The sequence below is a fragment of the Saccopteryx bilineata genome, chromosome 3 (genome assembly GCF_036850765.1).
Source record: "Saccopteryx bilineata isolate mSacBil1 chromosome 3, mSacBil1_pri_phased_curated, whole genome shotgun sequence".
In the NCBI taxonomy this organism is placed as follows: Eukaryota; Metazoa; Chordata; class Mammalia; order Chiroptera; family Emballonuridae; genus Saccopteryx; species Saccopteryx bilineata.
In genome coordinates, this window is record NC_089492.1 from 294,363,734 (window position 1) to 294,380,613 (window position 16,880).

The 16,880-nt window shown below is 43.6% G+C and overlaps 1 protein-coding gene and 1 pseudogene across 1 annotated transcript; one reads left to right on the forward strand and one right to left on the reverse strand.

The window, feature by feature from the left end:
• Positions 1–368: 368 nt before the first annotated feature.
• LOC136331798 (zinc finger protein 211-like) lies at positions 369–7,349 on the reverse strand. The gene is made up of 3 exons (XM_066270837.1): positions 7,147–7,349; positions 2,443–2,569; positions 369–1,871 (listed from the first exon to the last, which is right to left on the reverse strand). Exons 1-3 carry the CDS (start codon positions 7,177–7,179, stop codon positions 583–585), a joined length of 1,449 nt encoding a protein of 482 aa, XP_066126934.1. The 5' UTR covers positions 7,180–7,349; the 3' UTR covers positions 369–582.
• Positions 7,350–9,376: 2,027 nt separating this feature from the next.
• LOC136331812 (small ribosomal subunit protein uS13-like) lies at positions 9,377–9,835 on the forward strand (annotated as a pseudogene).
• Positions 9,836–16,880: the final 7,045 nt, after the last annotated feature.

Below are 16,880 nucleotides of genomic sequence, written 5' to 3' on the forward strand. Positions count from 1 at the left end.
AAAAGGCGGTACATCTGAAAGCTGTCAGCTGAACACAGATGATATTCTCTGAGGTCAACAGTCAGGTCCCTGTCACAACTTATGAGAGTTAAAGAAATGCTGATCCCCTAACAGCTCACACTATGTATAATTTCCTCCAATAAATTAGTATAGAGTATTAGAGAAAAAAATTAGCTTCCCTAAGGACATTAGGATAGTGGCTGATGTAAACAGTGGACACCTGCTAGATGGTACAGGTGAAATACATTTGGCAACAGAAATTTGCAAAGATATAGTCTGGAAAGAATCCTGTATAAGAAACACACATGCTTCACACCTAAGGAAAAGTTATGGAAAATTTCCATACTATTGATTTTTGGGTGCATAAAATTAAAATGAGCCAAATGGAGTGTCAGAGTTACCTACACTGTTGTTAACACTTATTTAAAAAACTGTACATTTCTGATAGTTCTATGATTGTCCTCTACTGTGGACTCTCATGTGTTTACATTGTTGAGAATTGCTAGCAAAAGATTTTCCACATAAACTGCACTTTTAAGGCCTTTCACTAGCATGAACTCTGATGATAATTCAAATGATACTTCATCCTAAAAATTTCCCACACTCACTGCACTCAGAAGAACTTTCTCCAGTGTGAATTTTCTGATGATAACGACAGCTAGTGCTCCTAGAAAAAGATTTCCCACATTCATTACACTCAAAGGGCCTTTCTCCAGTGTGAACTCTCTGATGATAATGAAGGTTGGACTTTTTGATAAAAGATTTCCCACATTCACAGCACTCATAAGGCCTTTCCCCAGTGTGAATTCTCTGATGATAATTCAAATGATACTTAAGTTTAAAAAATTTCCCACACTGATTGCACTCAAAAGGTCTTTCTCTAGTGTGAATTCTCTGATGATAATTAAGGTTAGAGCTACTGAAATAAGATTTCCCACATTCACTGCACTTGTAAGGCCTTTCTCCAGTGTGAACTCTCTGATGAATTTGAAGGTCATTTTTCCACTTAAAAAGCTTCCCACATTCACTGCACCCAAATGGCCTTTCTTCTGTGTGAACTCTTTGATGACTACGAAGGTCAGAGTTCCTGAGAAAAGATTTCCCACATTCACTGCACTGATAAGGCCTTTCTCTAGAGTGAATTCTCTGATGAATATGAAGGTCATGTTTCCCCTTAAAAAATTTCCCACATTCACTGCACCCATATGGCCTTTCTTCTGTGTGAACTCTTCGATGGCTAAGAAGGTCATAGTTCCTTAGTTTGAGAAAAGATTTTCCTAATTCATTGCACTTATAAGGCCTTTGTCCACTGTGAACTCTCTGATGACAGTGGAAAGCTTTTTTTGTGATAAAGGATTTCCTACATTCACTGCACTCATAGGGTCTATCTCCTGTGTGAACTTTCTGATGATAATTTTTCCCCGTTTGCAAAGTCACCTCAGATACTAAGATTTGAGCTGGCCTGTCCATGGTATGAGTAGCCTGTTGTTGGACATGTCCGGATTCAGTAAGGGTGTCCAGTTCTACCTCCTGGCATGTGAAAAGCATCTGGGACACATTGAAATTGTGGCCCTTTGCAAGTGAGACCCTGTCCACATGTCTTTCAAAATGCTTCTTTTTCACATACCGATCCTTATGGTGCTGACATTCTGTACTGAAATAAAATAGTTCTTCACAAGCGCCACATTTCAACAGCTGTGATCCCTGCAGAACAACCAAGTTGAAAATGTCTCTCAAAATGAGGCCACAACTCTGACAGGGGTGGCTTTTCTGCAAAGTCAAAGCCACATTAGGATCCTTTGCCTGTGACACCCTTTCAGAAGCATTCTGTTCACTGAGAGCCTCCACATCCTCTGCTTTACAGCAGCAACCTGAACAAAAGGAAATGCTGGTGAATTACAGGTTCATCTTATAGGGAAAAATATTTCTCAACATAAATGAACATCTATCACAAGTAGGCATGATTCAATGGGATGATTTTTAGGAAAAGTAAGTTAAACTCTGAAGAAATGGTAGTTACCCATTACTCAGCCTGAAAAGTCAGTCAGTCGTGGAGACCTCACCCAGCAAACATGCAAGTAAATAATGGGACACTAAAATAAAGGCTGAGTCCACTACTTTTTGTTCCACAAAAGGCTTCCTGGAAGATTTTCCTGCTCGAGTATCTGAATGTGCTCAAATCCATAAAAATCAATTATATTAGGTCAGATGATATAAACACCAATAAAAAGAGTTCAGAACATCAGGTGTTGGGGCTGCAGGAAGAAAAGAGGAAAATGCAAACAAACAAGCCCTACCAAGGACAGCAAGTACCCAGAACACTGCAAAAAAAAAAAAGTAGTGCCCACAGTCCACATGTGAAAACTTGAATCTTCCAGGGACTAGAAGGCACAGGGAAAGGCAAATCCTAGGCCAGGTCACTGGGGATAGTGAGGCTCTTACCGAGTGAGGATATAAGCTCAAAGTTCTCCAGCATCACATCCAGATACAGGCGTCTCTGAGCCTCATTAAGAAGGCACCATTCATTCCTGGAGAAGTAAAGGGCAACATCTCCAAAAGTTATACCGACCTGTAGGAATTAATATAAATGAAACTAAAACAGTATTTTTGAAAATCCACAAAATCTACTTCTTACACATCTTCCCCCACAGCTCCCTCTAGGACTCTCCAGTTCAGAGATAGCCCAGTCTGGTTAATCACTCTTATTGCCCTCAGCAACAATAGCTGGGCTAAGGATGCAGGTAAATGAGAACCAAGCAGGTGTTTTTCAACAGCTGGTTTGTAAACTGATTCACTAGGAATTTAATGTTGGTCCACGAGAAAGTTAACCACCCTGATGTTATAGAAATATTACAGATACAATGATATTAGTTAAATTAGATTATATCAGGATGATTTCTGCATTAGCAATAATTCTATTTTGACCATTCCCCAAGTGTAAAAAGGTTGAAAACCACTGACTTAAGCTCAGGGCCATGGCTGCAGGGCCTCATTCTTCCTGCCAAGGAATTCCACTGAGAATCCCACATTATGCCTCCATTCCACAGTCAAACGTTTGTTATGCTTCATCCTTAAATTCTTACACCAGGATCTCAGACATCCTCTAGCTGTACACACCACTGTGTAACCTCAACCTCTAACTCCTTCGCATATTTAAAACCAAACTCTCTCAGCTCTGCCACCTTCCTGCTCCATACCACAGGGATCTCTGTGCACTCCCCCATGAATTTGGTTTATGGTATCCAGAGAGCGCTTAATATACTCAAGTAGGATCCCAAAGGTAGGAAAAGGCACAAATGAGACTTTGAACTCTTCCCTACTTCTGATCACTGGTACAGCATTTGACTGGTACAGAAATTTCCAAATCCCAATGGAAATTTCACAAACAAATGACCCCTTTTCACTCTGCACTTTACGAGCTGTCCCCTGACAATCCACAACCCTCATCTAACCTCTCAAACTTTGCTTAACAAAATCAATGATATGTTCATTACCAGCACAATGCCACTTACAAATGACCATATTTGCCCATGACCTTAGCAACCAGTAAGACAAAAATTACAGCCAGAGCCCAGGAAGGCACACAGCAAAATTCCTGTGAAGCTCAATCCTGCCCTCAGTATCATCTCATCTCATATACCCCTTGACCTCTACAGCCACCACGGTCACTTATCCAACCAAACCTTGACCACCTGGGGAAGTCACACGCCACTGTGATCACTCCTCTTCTTTATCCTCACGTTTGTGAGGATGAGCAACCCCAATCAGGTGACAAGGAAACAAACCACTAAGGTTTTGTGATCATTTCCATGAAAACGTGCACTCCCTCCTGAATGTCTACCGCATTTCATGTTTCCATCCTGTATCCCTCCCCAGATTTTCAGACATGTGTCCACTATCCCAGTTGATTCCTTCTCAGATTCTTACCACAGCCAAGAAAACACTTCTGATATCCCCACGGAAAATTAACCTACTACCATCTTACCCAGCAGCTGATGGGAGTATTCATCACTTTAGCTGCTAAAACCAAAATCCCTGTGTTGTCCCCAACTCTTCCCATTCTCTCCCTCGGTTGCAGTGTCTAAAACTCTCCTGGGCCCTACTTTTAAAAAATATGAACCATGAGTTTTACCAGGTGGTGGCGCAGTGGACTTAAGCGTTGAACGGGGATGCAGAGGATCCAGGTTCTAAACCCTGAGGTCACTGGGTTGATCATGGTATCATAAACATGACTCCATGGTCACAGGCTCAAGCAAGGGGTCACTCGCTCTGCTGTCATCCAGGTACAAATGAGAAAAATATCAATGAAAAACTAAGGTGCTGCACAAAGAATTGATGCTTCTCATCTCTCTACCTTCCTGTTTGTCCCTATCTGTCTCTCTGCCACAAAACAAAAGAAAAAACTGAACCATGGCAATGACTCTGGTCCATCAGCACTCCTATGGTCACAGCACTTGTTTCTCCTGAGCTCCCTGCCACCTCCCTTAACCCCATTATCTGTCCTCCACTGTGCAGCCATATAGAGCCTGTTAAACCCAGGAGAGACCCATTCCTTGATCCTATGCAAATGCTCCATTATCTCCATAATACTGTAGATGCCAATATGGTCGCTCTGACATTTTACAGGTCTTTTTTTTTGTATTTTTCAGAAGTTGGAAACCAGGAGGCAGTCAGATAGACTCCCGCATGCACCTGACCAGGATCCACCCAGCACGCCCACCAGGAGGCGATGCTCTGCTCATCTGGGGAATCGCTCTGTTGCAACCAGAGCCATTCTAGTGCCTGGGGCAGAGGCCACAGAGCCATCCTCAGTGCTCGGGCCAACTTTGCTCCAATGGAGCCTTGGCTGTGGGAGGAGAAGAGAGAGACAGAGAGGAAGGAGAGTGGGAGGGGTGGAGAAGCAGATGGGCACTTCTCCTGTGTGCCCTGGCTGGGAATCGAATTCGGGACTCCTGCACGCCAGGCCGACACTCTACCACTGAGCCAACCGGCCAGGGCCAATTTTACAGGTCTTAATCTAGAGTTCCCTGCTCTTTGTTTTGAACACAAAGTATGGAAACATGTGCTACCTGTTCTCAACTCAGTGGCATCTACAAGCATTTTGATATGTGGTGCCTCTCCCTGGGTTAACCTTCCATATCTGTTAACATTTATCACCAAAAGTTGGGACACGGTCATTTTACCTGTGGCCTGCACTCAGGACACAGGGTTTGGGGGCACTGCATTGATCTCCACATCCAGAAACTGAGAAAACATCAAGAAAAACAGTCTGGAGGTGAGGAAGGAGAAAACAGAAGAACGCAGAACAGGGGGACTGCAATGTGTGGGTTCTTACACTCCAGCCTGTGACCTCAGTGTTCTTGACTGCGGGAATAAGGCCAGACAGAGAAGTCTAAAAAATGACAAACCACAGGTGTAGACCTTGCTTGTTATCAGTCTGATTGCTTTCTCATATGTGCCTTGATCAGGTGGCTACAGCAGACCCAGTGACCACTTGTTTAAGCCAGCGACCTTGGGTTTAAATTGTTGAACCTTGTTCAAACCAGATGAGCCCGCGCTCAAGCTGGCAAGCTCAGGGTCTCGAACCTAGGTCCTCTGCATCTCAGTCTGATGCTCTATCCACTGTGCAACCACCTGGTCAGGCTCAGATAACTTTAGATAAAGGAAGAAGAATTTATTAAAGCCAGTGACTACGTGGAGCTTGTCGCTCCAAAACAGGGGCTTCCTGAAGTTGATTTTCTTACAGGTTATATACCTTTACATTATCTAAGCAATGTGCATGTGATTTCTTTTCTTAAGGTTTCCCAGGACACAAGGAGAGGGGAGGAAATGCTTTGGTAGGGTCAGTAAGGGGGAAGGGTTTTCCAAATCACTGGCCATAGTTACAAACAGATACTGTTATTCTTACTTTGTATTCTAAGTGACTATTAAGCACCCATTATGACAACTATGGGATGTAGTTAATTTGTCACTAGCTGAACTGGTTACCCCTGGTGGCTCCTTTCCTTTGTATTCTTTTCATTTCTTCCCTCTTAGGGAAGAGGGAGCCTGCCCCTCCTTTCTCACAGGGAGGAAAAAGAAATCCTGCAGCACCTCCCAGTGGTGGGGGCAGAATCTTTCTTCCCCCTTCTGTTCTTTCATTTCAAAACTTTCTAGTGAGAAACCCTCTCCCCCAGCAAACATAAGCAAAACAATGGCCCTCCCCAAGCAGGAATGTAACTCTCAATTTGCAATCAGCTGCCCTGCTCTGAAGGCGAGCACCTGGGGAACTGACCAATGCCATTTTTTCCTAAGTGAAAAGTGGGGAGTGGGGGCGGAGGGTGACGGAGAGACAGATTCCGCCCTGGCCGGTTGGCTAAGCGGTAGAGCGTCGGCCTAGCGTGCGGAGGACCCGGGTTTGATTCCCGGCCAGGGCACACAGGAGAAGCGCCCATTTGCTTCTCCACCCCTCCACCGCGCTTTCCTCTCTGTCTCTCTCTTCCCGTCCCGCAGCCAAGGCTCCATTGGAGCAAAGATGGCCCGGGCGCTGGGGATGGCTCTGTGGCCTCTGCCTCAGGCGCTAGAGTGGCTCTGGTCACAACATGGCCACGCCCAGGATGGGCAGAGCATCGCCCCCTGGTGGGCAGAGCATCGCCCCTGGTGGGCGTGCTGGGTGGATCCCCGGTCAAGTCTGTCAGACTGTCTCTCCCTGTTTCCAGCTTCAGAAAAATGAAAAAAGAAAAAGAAAAAGAAAAAAAAGACAGACAGATTCCGGCATGAGCTGGACTGGAATCCAACCAACAGGCCCACCAGGGGGGCGATGCTCTGTCCATCTGGGGCGTTGCTCCGCTGTAATCAGCGCCATTCTAGCGCCTGAGGCGGAGGCCATGGAGCCATTTTCAGTGCACGAGCCATTTTTGCTCCAGTGGAGCCTTGGCTGCCGGAAGGGAAGAGAGAGAGAGGAAGGAAAAGGAGAAACGAAGAGAAGCAAATGGGCCCATCTTTTGTGTGCACTGGCCGGGAATCGAACCCGGGACTTCCAAAGGCCGGGCCGACGCGCTACCGCTGAGACAACCGGCCAGGGCCATCATTTTTAACAATAAAAGTGAGCAAATTCAAAAATCAGAAATTTTACAAAGTCATTTGCCCAGCAGTGCACTCACTCACCTCAGCCGGGCGCCTGAGCGCGGCGGCAGCCATGGCTTTTGGACTCTGCGGTTCCGGAGCGGCGGGAGAGGAGGTGGCTCAGGGCACAGTGGTTCCGGTTTCGGTCCTGGCGCAGGTCGCCCGGGGCGGAGTCGCCGAGACTCACACTCTAGTCTGTGCGCCAGGGACCACGAATGTCGAATCTCGCGCCTTCCCTCCCAGCGATCTCCACCGCGACTCAGCGCTCCGGAAGCGCTGCCTTATCTTGAGAGGAGACCAACCAGAAGCTGGAAGAACCACGGAAGTCCCGCTCATAAGCCTGTGCCTGAGCGGAAACATCTTTTGGGAGTTTTCTCTGGCGTAAACTGCGGTCGTTGGCGCAACGCCTTCTGGGTAATGTAGTTCCTGCAGTCCAAGGTGGTGATTCTGTCTTCTTGCAGCTGAGACCGAAATGTCCCCCAGCCAGGTGTATTGCCAGGAAATTAAAGAGTCCCTTTGTTCTAAAGTACCGTACCCTAATCCACGGGTTACATAGAGACACCAAGTCCAATGAACTTTTGAGGAATTTATTAGTTAACCGGCTAGCAACATGGGGCACGACCACAAATCATGTAGGCCTCTTTACCTTTCTAGACTTTCTTTTATACAAAATCAAGTACTGTCTGGGGTGGGTAAGGAGGAAGCATGATACAATAGTCAATTATCAACAAGATTACAACATCTATCTATAGGCTCTATTAAAAGAAAAAAAAGCATTCCTACACCACGAGGTAACACAGTAGTGACGACTGTTTATACATACCCGGCAAAGACATTCCCAAATCCTCTCGTGTCTACCTTCCAGCCCTGTCGCCACAGCGAAATGGTTAGCTTTGGATAAGGAGAGAGGCTAAATGAAAATACCTTTACTAACAGTGTTGGGGCTAGCTTATTAGGAAACCTGCTAGCTTTAGTTTACAAGTTTTATATATACATATAAAGAATTTCAAAAGGGATGATTATTAGAAAGCATATAAAATGTTACAGAATGCAGGTTTTTCAAACAAGGGGAGTGGTCTCGTGATCCATTTGTCCAGAGGTACACGTCACTCCCAGGACTCCAGGAGGGGAGGTTGAGTCAGAGTGTAGGAATTCTTAATTAAGGTACATAAACATTCTTTTCTAAAGGCTTTTAAGAAAAGAGAAGTGAAGGGATTCTTAGGTAAGTTCTATCTTCCTTGCTTTGTAGTTAAATTATGACTTATCTGTCCCAGTTGTCCTTGCAAGCCAGGAAGCTCCTGCATTCTTCTCCCTCCATTCTCCACAGAGAGGAGGGGCCAAGAAGCCTGACCTTTTCTCTTTATTTTTTTTTTAATTTTTTAATTTTTTTGTATTTTTCTGAAGCTGGAAACGGGGAGGCAGTCAGACAGACTCCCGCATGCGCCTGACGGGGATCCACCCGGCACGCCCACCAGGCGGCGATGCTCTGCCCATCCGGGGCGTTGCTCTGTTGCGACCAGAGCCACTCTAGCACCTGAAGCAGAGGCCACAGAGCCATCCTCAGTGCCCGGGCCATCTTTTGCTCCAATGGAGCCTTGGCTGCAGGAGGGGAAGAGAGAGACAGAGAGGAAGGAGAGGGGGAGGGGTGGAGAAGCAGATGGGCGCTTCTCCTGTGTGCCCTGGCCGGGAATCGAACCCGGGCCTTCCGCACGCCAGGCCGATACTCTATCACTGAGCCAACCGGCCAGGGCCTGACCTTTTCTCTTTAAAATGGCATTGCCAATACTAAGTTTTACAGTTCTTTGGCACCGTATCACATTTCCCACTGGTTTTATATCCTGAGTCAAATCCTTGACTCATTTTAATGAGGTGCATGAGGATGTTGAGTAGGCAGGGGCCTAAAGTTAAGGCTAGGATTATTGATCTGTAGATCCTGTAAGTAGGAACATCAGCCTATAACAGGCATGGCCAACATATGGCCTGTGGGCTGGATCCAGCCCATGTGATAAGTTTATGCGAACCATGATTAAATTTTTCTTCGCTACTTTAAAATCTCAGCTACTCAGAAGCAGAAGTATCTTTGATTATTGGAAATCGAGATATTTAAGAAGATAGTGATATGCGGGAAAGAATTTCGCATGTGACTAATCTGGGGTTAACTTCCAATAATTGGTCGAATGGATTCGCAATACTTCTTTATTTAAAAAAAAAATCCATTATAAAGATTTACAACTTTTGTTCTTCCACAGGAGGCCTACACGCCATTGGCACCATGTCTCTAGTGATTCTTGAGAAGTTCCAGCACATTTTGCAAGTACTCAACACCAATATTGATGGTTGGCGGAAGATAGCCTTTGCCATCACTGCCATTAAGGGTGTGGGGCAAAGATACGCTCACGTGGTGTTAAGGAAAGCAGACATCGACCTCACCAAGAGAGCAGGAGAGCTCACAGAGGATGAGGTGGAACATGTGATCACCATTATGCAGAATCCATGCCAGTACAAGATCCCAGACTGGTTCTTGAATTGACAGAAGGATGTGAAGGATGGAAAATACAGCCAGGTCCTGGCCAAAGGTCTGGACAACAAGCTTCGGGAAGACCTGGAGCAGCTGAAGAAAATTCGGGCACACAGAGGGCTGCGCCACTTCTGGGGTCTTCGTGTTCAAGGCCAGCACACCAAGACTACGGGCTGCTGGGGTCGCACTGTGGGTGTGTCCAAGAAGAAATAAATAAATCTGTAGAGTTTGCCAGTATGCACCCAAGGTCAAACAATTCGTTATTTTTGTGGTCAAATGTGCTTAATCAAGTGACATTGTAGCATAGACAATAGCTGCAGTTGATAACTGAAAACATGTCCAGGCTGTTTGTAAAACAAAAAATTATTTTATTTGTGATATAATCCCTTCAAGCTCATTCTATTAATTAAATATTGTTTCAATTGATTGCAATACAGTTTGGGTATTTATATGGTATGTAATTATATATATATATATATTTTTTTTTTTAGAGAGAGAGAGAGAGAAGGGGGAGGAGCAGGAAGCATCAACTCCCATATGTGCCTTGACCAGGCAAGCCCAAGGTTTCGAACCGGCAACTTCAGTGTTCCAGGTCGATGCTTTATCCCACTGTGCCACCACAGGTCAGGCCCATATATATATATATATATATATATATATATATATATATATATATATATATATATATATAATTATTTTTTTTTTTGTATTTTTCTGAAGCTGGACACCGGGAGAGACAGTCAGACAGACTCCCGCATGCGCCCAACCGGGATCCACCCGGCACGCCCACCAGGGGCAATGCTCTGCCCCTCTGGGGTGTCGCTCTGTTGCGACCAGAGCCACTCTAGTGCCTGGGGCAGAGGCTAAGGAGCCATCCCCAGCACCCGGGCCATCTTTGCTCCAATGGAGCCTCAGCCATGGGAGGGGAAGAGACAGAGAAGAAGGAGAGGGGGAGGGGTGGAGAAGCAAATGGGCGCTTCTCCTGTGTGCCCTGGCCAGGAATCGAACCCGGGACTCCTGCACGCCAGGCCTACGCTCTACCACTGAGTCAACCGGCCAGGGCTATTTTTATTAATATATATTTTTATTAAAATAATGTATATTAAAATTTTTTTCACTCACATTTATTCATAAACAAATTACTATTCATAAACAAATTACTAATAAAATTTTGTTTACTTAAATCGTTTTTGTATTTAATATTTTTTAATTTTAATATTTTGTCTGGCTCATGAAAAATGTTTTCTTTCTAATCTGGCCCGGGGGCAAAAACTGTTGGCCACAACTGGCCTATAACATGCAACAGAAAGGGTGATGACTTTTGTTCATATTTAACATGTAGACTTGATTTTTTTTTAAAAAAAAATTTTTAATGGGGTGACATTGATAAATCAGGGTACATATGTTCAGAGAAAACATCTCTAGGTTATTCTGACAGATTATAGCCTTGATGTTTTCATGAACGGTAATACAGTCTACTGAAGAAACAAATACTACTGATTAATTTCTTACAACCTGTACAAACCTTCTGCAACTTACATAAACTCTTAGTTTTTATAAACTTTCTTAACTATGCAGAAGTAATTGGCTTTTATAACAACTTACTTTCTTCCTTTTTCTTTCAAAGTATTTCTATGCCTTATACCTTTTATTATCAAAATCATACAGCCTGACCTGTGGTGGCGCAGTGGGATAAAGCGTCGACCTGGAACACTGAGGTCGCCAGTTCAAACCTTGGGCTTGCCTGGTCAAGGCACATATGGGAGTTGATGCTTCCTGCTCCTCCCCCTTCTCTCTCTGTCTCTCTCTCTCCCTCTCTCTCTCTTCTCTAAAATGAATAAATAAAATAAAAATTTTAAAAAATATTTTATTTATTGATTTTATATAGAGAGAGGAGTGAGAGAGAGAGACAGAGAGAGAGAGAGACAGGGAGGAGGAGCTGGAAGCATCAACTCCCATATGTGCCTTGACCAGGCAAGCCCAGGGTTTCGAACCGGCGACCTCAGCATTTCCAGGTCAACGCTTTATCTACTGTGCCACCACAGGTCAGGCTAAAATATTTAAAAAATAAAAATAAAAAGAAATCATACAATTTCGGCCCTGGCCGGTTGGCTCAGTGGTAGAGCGTCGGCCTGGCGTGCAGGTGTCCCGGGTTCAATTCCCGGCCAGGGCACACAAGAGAAGCGCCCATCTGCTTCTCCACCCCTCCCCCTTTCCTTCCTCTCTGTCTCTCTCTTTCCTTCCCGCAGCCGAGGCTCCACTGGAGCAAAGATGGCCTGGGCGCTGGGGATGGCTCTGTGGCTTCTGCCTCAGGCGCTAGAATGGCTCTGGATGCAACAGAGCGACGCCCCAGAGGGGCAGAACATCTCCCCCTGGTGGGCATGCCGGGTGGATCCCGGTTGGGCGCATGCAGGAGTCTGTCTGACTGCCTCCCCATTTCCAGCTTCGGAAAAATGAAAAAAAACGAAACAAACAAAACCAAAAAAAAATCATACAATTTCTTTCTAGTCAGAACTCTTAATTTTAAAGATCTTAACCTTTAGTTACAACCAAGCTGTCAATAAGTAACTTTTCATTAAAGTATACTTCCTTTTGGAGGTGTCCTTCCTCTAAGTAGCTAGTATTTATAGGTTAAGTATAAGCACATATATATTTTTCATTTACCTTGTAGCTTTCCTTCTAGCAAAAGGACTTATGTCTCCCTTCTGTATGACTCATAGCAGTACATGCATCAACCCTTAAGACAACTTGTTCTGGCTTTCCTTTGACCTCAGTTTCCCTCCCTCCCCAAAGTCTAATTAAAAGGAGGTCCTCAGTGAGTTTCTTCAGGCATTACCCGTACGTAGACCAGCCAGCTTCCAGTTTGTGGCTGGAGCAGGGCATGCTGTCCTTCTCAGGGTCAACTTACAAGGGTTGGCAGGGCCAGTCTCCACTGTCCATGAGGGTGTCTCTGCTGGGACTTCAGGCTGCAACTGGCTATGATGGACCCAGGCAGGTATGCCTTCTACTTTGGAAGCAGTGGGAGTGGTCAGGATCATGGTGTGTGGACCCATCCACTTGGGAGTCAGTCTTTGGGTGGTGTACTTCTTTACCCAGACTGAGTCCCCAGGCTAAAAGGGATGTACCAGATCTCCTGGCATTGTTGGAATCACCTCTCAGATAGTCTTTTGGACAGTCTGCTGAGTAATCTGTAGATCCTGCAAGTACTTAAGGAAGGAGTGGTTACTTAACTCAGCTTTTATTTCTTCTCTGAGTTTTGGTAGTAAGAAAGGAGGTCTCCCAAACATTATTTCATAAAAGAATAAATTCTTCCCTGTAGGGGGTGCACCTCACCCTAAGGAGGACTAAGGGGAGTAAGGTGGGCCACTTTTCACCAGTTTCAAAAACAAATTTGGTTAAAGTTTCCTTTAAGATTTGATTCATGTATTCTACCTGCCCTGAACTTTGGGGCCTATAGGCACAAAGTCATTTCCAATGAAAATTGAGTGTCTTTTCTACTACATGTGAAATCTTGGATACAAATGTAGGCCCATCATTAGACCAATATTAATGGGCAAGCTAAATCTAGAAATAATTTCATATAGCAATTTTTTTAACAACTGTTACTGTGGTCTCATTTCTAGTAGGAAAAGCTTCTACCTATCCTAGAAAGGTGTCAAATACTTTAGTAAAATCTATTTCTAAATGTTCACCTGGGAAAGTTCATCTCTCCCTGTTTCTCTTTATAATTTCTTTACTTTGCTTAGTATTTAGTTGGGCACAGACTAAATACTCAGACATTATGCCTTCTGCAATAGATTCTAAGTCTGGCTTTTCTAATTATTTCTTCTTATTCTTAGTCATCCCTTTCCTGCTGACAAAATCTTTTTCTAATTGGTTGCAACAAAACCTTTGACAACAAGGGTTCCACGATCTTCTCCTAAGGAGGAGGAGAGAGGAGGGAAAGAAAAATTAAAAAAAGGGGGGGGAAATAATAAATTATTATTGGGTTTTTTCCCCAATTTTTTTCCATTTTTTTACTTTTTCTTTTTTTTTTTACTTTTTACTCTTGATTAATTTTCATTAGTGCTATTAACAAGACCACCCTCAGATGCCATTAAGAAAAAGGAAATCGAATATCATGGATACAAAAGATAGAGAAGTAGCACAGATAGATGTGGAAAAATCTATGGAGAAAAAATTTAATATATTGAAAACCTTGGAGCTAAATGACAAAGAATTTAAAATAGAAATCCTAAAAATACTCAGAGATATACAAGAAAACACAGAAAGGCAATTTAGGGAGCTCAGAAAACAACTCAACAAACACAAAGAATATATTACCAAGGAAATTGAAACTATAAAAACAAATCAAACAGAGATGAAAAACTCAATTCATGAACTGAAAAACGAGGTAACAAGCTTAGCTAATAGAACAGGCCAGAAAAGAAGGTAGGATTAGTGACATAGAAGACAAGCAACTTCAGGCACATCAGAGAGAAGAAGAGAGACTCAAAAATTTTAAAAAATGAGAAAGCCCTACAGGAATTGTCTGACTCCATCAAAAAGAATAACATAAGAATAATAGGTATATCAGAGGGAAAAGAGAGAGAAAATGGAATGGAGAATATATTCAAACAAATAATAATGAGAACTTCCCAAGCCTGTGGAAAGAACTAAAGCCTCAAATTCAAGAAGCAAACAGAACACCAAGTTTTCTTAACTACAACAAACCTACTCCAAGGCACATCATAATGAAAATGGCACAAACCAACGACAAAGAAAAAATTCTCAAGGCAGCCAGGGAAAAGAAGAATACAACATATAAAGGAAAGCCTATGAGATTATCATCAAATTTCTCAGCAGAAATTCTACAAGCTAGAAGAGAGTGGACCCCAATATTTAAAGCCCTGAAAGAGAGGAACTTTCAGCCAAGAATACTATACCCATCAAAGCTATCCTTCAAATGCGAAGGAGAAATAAAAACATTCACAAATACAGAAAAGATGAGGGAATTTATCATCAGAAAACCCCCACTCCAGGAAATACTAAAGGGAGTTTTCCAACCAGATTTAAAGAACAAAACAAAATAAAACCCCAAGTAAAAGCTCCCCCAAAAACACAATAAAACCAAATTTAAACCATGACAACAAAAGCAAAAAAAAAAAAAAAAAAGGGAAGAGTACGGAGATTAACAGTAGTAAAGGACGATGAAGTGAAGAAACACTCATAAGATAGGGGCCCTGGCTGGTTGGGTCAGTGGTAGAGCGTCGGCCTGGCATGCAGAAGTCCTGGGTTCGATTGCCGGCCAGGGCACACAGGAGAAGCGCCCATCTGCTTCTACACCCCTCCCCCTCTCCTTCCTCTCTGTCTCTCTCTTCCCCTCCCGCAGCCAAGGCTCCATTGGAGCAAAGATGACCCGGGCGCTGGGGATGGCTCCTTGGCCTCTGCCCCAGGCGCTAGAGTGGCTCTGGTTGCGGCAGAGCGACGCCCCAGAGGGGCAGAGCATCGCCCCCTGGTGGGCATGCTGGGTGGATCCCGGTCGGGCACATGCGGGAGTCTGTCTGACTGTCTCTCCCCGTTTCTAGCTTCGGAAAAATACAAAAAAAAAAAAAAAAAGAAAAGAAAAGAAACAAAAAAAAAGAACACTCATAAGATAGGGTACTACAATGAATATGGTAGGTACCCTTTTCTTTTTTTTTGTATTTTTCTGAAGCTGGAAATGGGGAGAGACAGTCAGACAGACTCCCGCATGCGCCTGACTGGGATCCACCCGGCACGCCCACCAGGGGCGACGCTCTGCCACGACCAGAGCCACTCTAGCTCCTGGGGCAGAGGCCAAGTAGCCATCCCCAGCGCCCGGACCATCTTTGCTCCAATGGAGCCTTGGCTGCGAGAGGGGAAGAGAGAGACAGAGAGTTAGGAGGGGGGGTAGAGAAGCAAATGAGTGCCTCTCCTATGTGCCCTGGCCGGGAATCAAACCCGGGTCCCCTGCACGCCAGGCCGATGCTCTACCGCTGAGCCAACTGGCCAGGGCCACCCTTTTCATTACTTAATGGTAACCACCATTGAAAAAAACACCACAGAAGCACATGACTTTAAAAAGGTAGCAACAGAGGAAAGAAGTATGGAATACAAACAAACAAAAACAAATGTTAGAAAAACAAAACAGCCTGACCTGCGGTGGCGCAGTGGATAAAGTGTCGACCTGGAAATACTTAGGTCGCCAGTTCAAAACCCTGGGCTTGCCTGGTCAAGGCACATATGGGAGTTGATGCTTTCTGCTTCTCCCCCCTTTCTCTCTCTCTCTCTCTCTCTCCTCTAAAACAAATAAAAAAAAATTAAAAATTAAAAAAAAAAAAGAAATATGTCTGGGATTAAAAAAAAGATATTTCAACAAAGAAAAAACTAAAACAATTTAAAAAAAAAAAGAAAAACAAAACAGAAGAATCAAACAAGATACAAAACTAACAGAAAGCAATTTATAAAATGGCAATAGGGAACCCACAAGTGTCAATAATTACACTAAATGTAAATGGATTAAACTCACCAATAAAAAGACACAGAGTAGCAGAATGGATTAAAAAAAAATCCAACTGTATGCTGTCTACAAGAAACACATCTAAGCAACAAGAATAAAAACAAATTCAAAATGAAAGGCTGGAAAACAATACTCCAAGCAAATAACAGCCCAAAAAAAGCAGGTGTAGCAACACTCATATCTAATAATGCTGACTACAAGACAGCAAAAGTACTCAGAGACAACAACGGTCATTTCATAATGATTAAGGGGATACTGAATCAAGAAGACATAACAATCCTTAATATATATGCACCAAACCGAGGAGCACCAAAATATATAAGACAGCTAATTATTGACCTAAAAACAAAAACTGACAAAAATACAATCATAGTTGGAGACCTCAATACACCACAGATGGCTCTAGATCGTTCATCCAAACAGAAAATCAATAAAGATATATTGGCCTTAAACGAAATACTGAAACACCTGGATATGATAGACATCTACAGGACACTTCATCCCAAAGCGACAGAGTATACATTTTTCTCTAGTGTACATGGAACATTCTCAAGAATTGACCATATGTTGGGCCACAAAAATAACATTAGCAAATTCAGAAAAACTGAAATTATACTAATCATATTTTCTGATCACAAAGCCTTGAAACTAGAATTCAACTGCAAAAAAGAGGGAAAAACTCCCACAAAAATGTGGAAACTAAACAACATACTTTTAAAAAATGAATGGGTCAAAGAA